This window comes from Ctenocephalides felis, unplaced genomic scaffold, assembly GCF_003426905.1.
Source record: "Ctenocephalides felis isolate EL2017-DRISC unplaced genomic scaffold, ASM342690v1 CF-g0.4_SCAFFOLD_01170, whole genome shotgun sequence".
NCBI classification, from domain to species: domain Eukaryota; kingdom Metazoa; phylum Arthropoda; class Insecta; order Siphonaptera; family Pulicidae; genus Ctenocephalides; species Ctenocephalides felis.
In genome coordinates, this window is record NW_020537324.1 from 19,804,874 (window position 1) to 19,813,002 (window position 8,129).

The following is an 8,129-nucleotide window of genomic DNA, read 5'->3' on the forward strand; positions in this document are numbered from 1 at the left end:
TTGAAGCAAAGATACAAACACCGCCGTGTTTGAAGACATTCCGGGCAAAGAAGGAGCATAAATTATAACCATTTAATTTGATTAATAAAAGTTTAGAGTCGGTTAACCAATGTTCAGTCAAGCATAAAAAATTTGGTTTATATTTAGTCAGAACTATATCAAGTTTGTTTAATTTGTTAGGTAAATTTTGTATGTTCTGACAGAGAATAAATGAATTAACGTCATCAGCGAAGGCGAAAGGATTTGGTGTTACCGGAATTTATCAGAGGCAGCATATCTCTTGCGAGAATACGACAAAGCTTCTGTTTGGCACTGGAAATAAAATGAAGGCCGTGCCCGGTGTAGTCAGTTCTGTTAACGAACCTATTGATATCAAAGATCCTAACATTATTGAATTTACCACGACCAAAGTCACGGAAAATGCAACGATTGGCGTTGAAAATTCTGGAATTCAGAGCATAATCGTCGTATCGGTAAGGAATTGTAACAATACAAAGATTTGTCTTGCTACATGAATGACGGGCTATCTCTAATGCATCCCGAATAGCATAATTAGATTTAGTGTCATTCGTTCCGGCCAATATAACAACATGATCACGAGCGCCAAAATTCGCAACTAGACCCGAGATATCAGCAACCACGCTAGAGAACCCCGCACCAGGTTTGACCACTCCAAGCACACTGAATTTGGCACCTAACAAACCTCTTAAGAACTCTGACCAAGATCTGCCGTGGCTGTCAGACAAAATCAGTAGTTTAGGAGTGGCCTGGGAAGAGGAGGAAGAAGGATGTGAGGGAGACGCTTTGGCCGATTGACTTGTACTATTAACTGCTGGGGGTGATGCCCTTAATCCAGATTGCACCTTTGAATTTTCGCCATTCAACTTGGAATTGGCTATTGCCAACTCTTTCGTTAACCTGGCAATAATTCTGTCTTTCTCGTCAAGCGCTGCTTTCAGTGAATTTTTACATTCACGTAAACACAAACACTCGGCGCAGACAACGGTGCTATCCAAATTAAACGCATCCTCAAAAACAGTTTCATCTACTGAAATATTACTCACCATTTGACTTCTTGTATTGACCATCTTGACTATAAAGGGCGCAGGTAAAAACTGTATGGGCAGATAGTAGAAATCGTCCGTTCGAGTGAGTTCACAACACAATGGTATTAAATGCACCAGGTATATTATATTTCTTAGGAGGTAATAAAGTAACTTATTTTAAAATTAAAATTGAAAAGAAATTGAGAATAATAAATGTGAAAAATATATATAAGAGACTTGTGTACTCTTCGGAGGGCGGCGGCGGACTAGTATACAATGTCCTTGACAATTGGCTGATAATTATAATTTCCACAAATTTACTAAATATCCTTAACTGTACAGTTGTAAATATAATATCGAATTAAAAACAACGTTTAATGGCGAAGAAACGACCCGTCCCATCTTTACCAAAAACTAATCATCACGATTCCCAACCAAAATGTTTCGAACAGTTTTTTTAAATTTATTAATCGATTCAGGATTGAGAGCTAAAACGTGTATGATAAAGTTTGCACTTTTCTGCTAATTACAAAAAAAAACGTAGTATACAATATCCTTATTACTACTGACAATTGTAATTTCCACAAATTTACTAAATGTCCTTAACTGGACTGTTGTAAGTGAATAAAAAAAACAACGTTTAATGGCGAAGAAACGGCCCATCCCATCTTTACCAAAAACTAATCACCGCCATTTCCAATCAATATGTTTCGAACAGTGAAATTTTTAAATCAATTCAGAATTGAGAGCTAAAACCTGTATGATAAAGTTTGCACTTTTCTGCTAATTACAAAAAAACGCTTGGCCAATCATTGTGAAAAACTAATCAACGACAGTCCTTATCGAGTTACATGGAATGGGTTTTAAATTTTTTAAGTTGTTTTTTTTTTAGAAAACGTCGACTATAAATCGCAAAATCAGTTCATATACACACTCATATACTTTTTTTCAAATTTGGTCTCATTCGATTCACACTGACGAGAAAATATAAAATTCCACTTTTTTGGATAAAACAAACATCTCTTTCGGGTAGTTAATAATGTTTTGTCTCGCAATAATTAATTCAAATCTAGTTAACTTTTGCTGGGTGGAGTTTTAGTATATTGTATTTTATGATATCAGCTGTTATTTATTTGGGTATATAATCCTTCAAATGCGTCATTAAATTGCTTTACATCACGCGATATTTATGAGGCCCTTAATAAGTCATTAATAGCTTTTAATTTACTAAATTAACACATATAAAATAATCATTTTATTGACAATAATTACTTAATCAATCATGATAATAAAAACAATTTACGGACATTACCGAACTCATACCATTTATTGCTTTTACCGCTTTCTTGGATCGCCTTGCGTACATATAAAGTTATCAAATTCCTACGTTCAATGTTTACTGTACGTGTTTTTCTAGAGATGAGCATCTCCAAGAAAATACACGTAAGGCATCGTATGTAACTTGTAATACACAATCGTTTCTCAAGGAAGCAAGAAAGCGTGCTCCTCTCTTATCGTAATTTATTTAACGCGAGGGTGTTCTATCCGAGGCGGGTTTGTTGTGCCGTAATGGTGGCTCGATCCCGGTTGAATCGCGTAGTTTCCAGGAAACGCCGCTCGCAGTCTCATCGGTCTATACTACGCGCGTTGAGTCAGGTCTTGTGTATGGGATAAGTGAGACAGCTGGCGTCGTACCCTCGGTTCCAGAGCACAAACAAAAACTGGGATAAAATCAAAGTTTTCTTAAGAATTCGGAAACTAAAGCAGGGATTCTCAATATTGAGAGCATATGTTTCCTAAGCTTACATAGGATTTATATATTGTTATTGTACTACACCATAAAATTTACATTTTTACGATAATTTTTAATTTGTTTGAATCAAATGTATAAGTTAATTTCAAATAACTTGATAATTTCTCAATTGAATAGTTTAATTACAATAATTTATTTAGAAATTCAATATTATATTGACTTGCAGCATGAATTCAAACAGATAAATAATGATTAACAGATATTATTAATCATTTTGGATTTATATTTAACTTCCCGTAGGGTAAGTTATTGTAATGGGCCGAAAATCGAAATTGAAACTTTTTACATTTCTCGACGTTTTGAAGGTTTCTGAACATTTTGGCATACCTCAGAAAAAATAGATGTTTGTGTGTGTGTGTATGTATGTATGGATACAAATTTCCAGTCACGTTTTCGGGCGCACGGATCAACCGATTTGAATGGTTTAAAAAACATTCGATTCCTATTGATAGGGAGATGAGCTGATTAGTTTTCGGCAAAGGCAGGTCCAGCCGTTACGGAGATAAAGAGCAAAGAGTGCAGAAAATAGATATCGAGTTTTTGAGAGAACGGAGCATCTGATTTGAATGATCTAAAAACATTCAATTAGTAATGATTGGGAGAAGTGTTTATTAGTTTTTGGCAAAGGCAGGCCCAGCCATTTTGAAGATACGGAGCTAAATGTGTAAAAAATGACAGTTTTTGAGAGAACTAAGCGTCCGAATTAAATGATTCAAAGAACTTTCTGCTTGTCTTAACAAAAAAATTGATTTTGGAAAAAAAAATTGTTTCAACTTTTCAATAATTCAGATTTTATTTTTAATTCTGACTATAGTTCTAATATACTTTAAACAAATAATTTCAACTTTGCAATTCAGTTTATATAATTCTTATAAATATTAGACAATGTTACAATATTTATAATAATCTATTTGAAAACATTCAGTATTCTTCGAACATTTTGTTACGGTACGGGAAGTACCAGCAATTTGCCTTAAGGCACGATGTCATACACCCCACTAGTTAGTATGTTTTTTGTGTATAATCTATGAAGCAAACGCTTGCAAATTTTGTGTAATTTAGAATTAAATTAAATTTAATTTAAATTTTAAAGTATTTTTTATTATTAACTAATTCAAAAATAAATAGAAATTTAGATCTAAAATTCCATATTACTGAACTTTGCATTTATTGGGATAATTATCGGATTCGAGAATACACAGAAAAAAGGTTTTATATATTTGTAGCATTTAGATCTTGTTGATTCTTACTGTTAGATTTTGTTGTTTCTTATGGTTAGATCTTGTTGTTTTTTTCTGTCTATGCTCTTGTGATTTAATTTAAATTTCTAAGTATTTTTCAATATTAAGCATTTTAAAAATAAATAGCAATTTACTTAATTTTCACGTTTAATTAATGAACTTTACATTCATTGCTATAATTTCAAATTCGAGAATTCACAGATAAAAGGTTTTATATATTTGTAGCATTTAGATCTTGTTGTTTCTTACTTGATCGCATTATAGATGTAGAAGCCGTTGCTTATATTATATTATTCGTTTCCTTAAATCATCTCATCTTCTTCATGAAAGCCGCTGGAGAGTTACGGCATCGCTGGCGATCCGAAAACGAAAAAAAATTATATTCACATAAATCCAATCATGATGTACCGAGCGCAATCTACTATGCAACTACAGAGATGTACATTACAATATGATTGTGATTCCAATTTGGGCCTGTTAGTCTTTGCAACCCTTCCTTCCTTCAATAGTTAAATTGTGTTTAGTACATTTTTAACTTAAATACCTAAAATTTTGTTAATGTTTTCAAAAGCCGATTGATGCATATCTTTACGTTTAAGAGTCTTTGGCATATTAGGAAAAACTGATGTATGTTATGTATGTGTGCATACAATTTTTTTACACAGATCAGCCGATTGGAATGATTCAAAAAACATTCGATTCCTATTGACGGATAGACAAGCTGAGTTTTTGGAAAAGGCAGGTCTAGCTGTTTCGAATATACGGCCACAGAGTGCAAGAAATGACATCAGTTTTAGAAAGAACAGAGCGGCCAATCTTAATAATTTGAGAAGCACTTCACTTGTATTGATAAAGTGAAAAATTGATTAAATTTGTGGGATCTTCTCAGCGAAGATTCAATAAAAAAGTTTCCAATAGAAAATAGAATTTGGAAATCACAATGATCAAATGATTAGAAGTTATATGCACACAAATTATGAGATATTTTTATAATAGATGCATATTTTGTTTCTATTTCTTTGGGATTCATACCAAGATTTATTATGTTTAACAGTTAAACTGCGATGGAGCGTGCGAAAAGATATGATTTAAAAAAATATTTTGCCTGAGTTGGTATCAAGAAATGATGGGGAGGAAGAATCAAGTGATTTCTTTACTAACTGTACAAATATAAAATTTTCAAAAAATGCTTTTTAGAGAAAAATTAAATTACGGTGCGAGAAGTTCCAGCAATTTTCTTTAAACACTATACAAGTACAAGAATAAGAGAACTTAATTTCAGGAAATGTTTCGAAATTCAATTCTTGTTGTATATAAATACTAGTCCCTCTATTCAGGGAGGCAGTCAATCAGAACACTAGCAATGAAGCCGTATCGTGAATAATTACAAAAGTGATTAAGCTTGATGAAGTCGATCAAAATGAATGAAACAATTCTGAAAGGTCTTGGGTATTATGTAGTACAAAGGTTTCCGTCATAATATGTTCGGCTCTGCATTCTTGTCTGTATCTCTTGTTCCGTGGTTCAACCGAGCCGCCGCGGCGCGTACGAAGGCGCGCAGGCTGGCAGCGGGGCGCGTGCATGATCATCGGGCCGACATACTCGCACATGCTGCCTCGGCCCGCGTTCATCTCGCTCTGCGCGCACACAAACGCATTACAAAAGTGTAGTGTTTGTTGCCCCAGTCAGTCGCCGGCGAACGATCGTCATGTAGAGTTTCATTTCTTTCATTCGGAGAAGTCTATGCACATGTTCTTGTGTTTTTCAGTTTCTTTTGTTCCAAACATTCTTTGACTAAAGCTAAATTTATACACATATAAAAATATAACAGTCGTGCTGTGTTAAATAAAACTATTAGTGTATTATTGTGTTGTTTCAATATTTTCTCTAAAAGTGTGTCGTTTTCTATAAAATGCTTATAGTGATTATTACCGTGTGACAATGGATATGCTATGTGCACAATAATAAATGCATGTGATTGTTTGTGTTATCGCGTGTATTTCAACGAACGAGGTATCTTAGCAATCGTTTCGTGATATGGCTGAAAGCGGCGTACTGCAGCACTAAAAAGATTTTCTAATGCTAGGTACTTGCATACTTCTTTATTATATCATGTTACAGAAGTAGAGGAGACTGGGTATCCACTACTGGGTACTGGAGACTGGAAATGTTGTACCAGTTTTTTCATCACCAATAATTTTGTTAATTTACCAGTTAGCTGGGAAAAAAGTATATAAATTAGCAACTTGTATATTTGTCTACGTGAAAATACTGAAATACTGTCCTTAAATACTATGGATTAGTCGTAAAATCAAAATCATACAAGAAAAGGGCGAGTGTCACAACCGTCCTGGGGGTGGGGACGTTGGCATGAAAATAGGTTAAAAAACAAAGGCTATAAACACCAAAATGGTCTATAACGACTTCTATTCTTTAGTAACAATAATTACTAAACTACCTAAATACAATACAATATAATCATTTAAACTAAGCTCATGAATATAACAAAATATAATAAAAATAAATTTTTAAACAAAGTTCGATCAATAATAAAGATTTTTGTGAAATCTTATTTTTTCTTGTCTTTAGTTTTCCTTTCTCTTTCTTTTCCATATTTTGTTTTGGTTAAGTCAAACTTTTCTTTATCTGTTTAATCTTTATCCGAAAAGGACAAGAAATACTTGTCACAACCGTACCCACAAAATTTGTCACAACCGTACCCAACGCACACTTTTGAAAATAAATCATCGTTATAACTGAGATAAATTATCTACTCAAAAACTAATAGCTGGTATTTAACTACTAAAGTTCAACTTACAACAAAATAACCAACAAAGTGATCTATCTCTATGCAAGTAACAGTTATTATTAAAAGAAATCGCACAAAAATCTTACTTTTGACTCTTTAAAATCAATGCGGTCTACAGGTCATGTTAATATAGGCCGCTGACTCACAATTAGTGCAATGATAGAAACTTGTTCGAACTAACATACTTCATCTTTCTCCCTTCCTTCGGACTTTATCTCAAAATCATTATGGTCTAACTACTATGACGACTGTTACTATCTTGCCCTGGCACAACCGTGCCCAATCTCCTCTACTTTACGTTTTAGTCCCAGAAAATACCGTGTTCTTATTATACCAGGTGTTCGTATTCTCCATCTGGTAAACTTGTGCAAAAAAGGTTCAGCCGATAAGGATACTTAAACGCATTTCTACATGTTTTTAAATCTTATCTTATCTTTTCCCAGAAATGTGCCCCTGAGAAATATGCACACGTGCATACATTGTTAAAATCAAATTTCTTAATTGCCTGTGTTCTTATTACACAACTCGAAAATTGTTCTTGATAACATAACTTAAACAAATATATACGTAGTCTTATGATTCGTTTATGCAAATATCTAAAATCAATTGTGCAACTATGGTCTTTGTCGAATGCGTGACATTTACTTATAATTTATTGATTTAATGCCCATATGTGAAATTAGTTCAAATATTTAATAAGTAAACCAGTTTTACAACATTATTTCTTGAAATATGTATAATTTTTTTTTTAATGAATTTCGTTATTTTTGTTTCAACATCATTTATTAAGTTGATAAAAATGTGTCGAAAGCAGAAAAAATGCAATGTCCCACGTTGAAACTAAACCAAGTCAATATAAGAAGAAATCGTTTGATTTGGTTGTGGTTTTAATCGATTTTGAACAGGTATTATTTTATCTTTAGCCTTCGATTGACGAGGGATGACAGTTCTTTTCCTTACATTTATTGTATTGTGGAATAGTTTCAATCAATATGTTAGACCCAGGCAATCATATTTACTACGTTGGAAAATTTCAACATTCTTGGCTTATTTACCTTCAATATTTTATTCTAATTTTAATATTGAACTTTTGCCTTGGTTAATTTCTTTATTCGATCAGTTGATCCGTTTCTTTAAAATTAGTAGTAAAACGTAAAATTTATCATCCACGTTGGAAGTTGTCTTGGAACCGCGTTGATTAGTTTTTGACAGAGATCGGT

General features: G+C 33.2%; 1 protein-coding gene across 1 annotated transcript in view; it reads left to right on the forward strand.

The window, feature by feature from the left end:
- Positions 1-1,165: 1,165 nt before the first annotated feature.
- LOC113366971 (rho guanine nucleotide exchange factor 10-like) overlaps positions 1,166-8,129 on the forward strand; it is a 37,577-nt gene continuing 30,613 nt past the window's right edge. Inside the window, 1 exon segment of the mRNA XM_026608609.1 lies at positions 1,166-1,205. Coding sequence (XP_026464394.1) covers positions 1,166-1,205 — 40 coding nt within the window.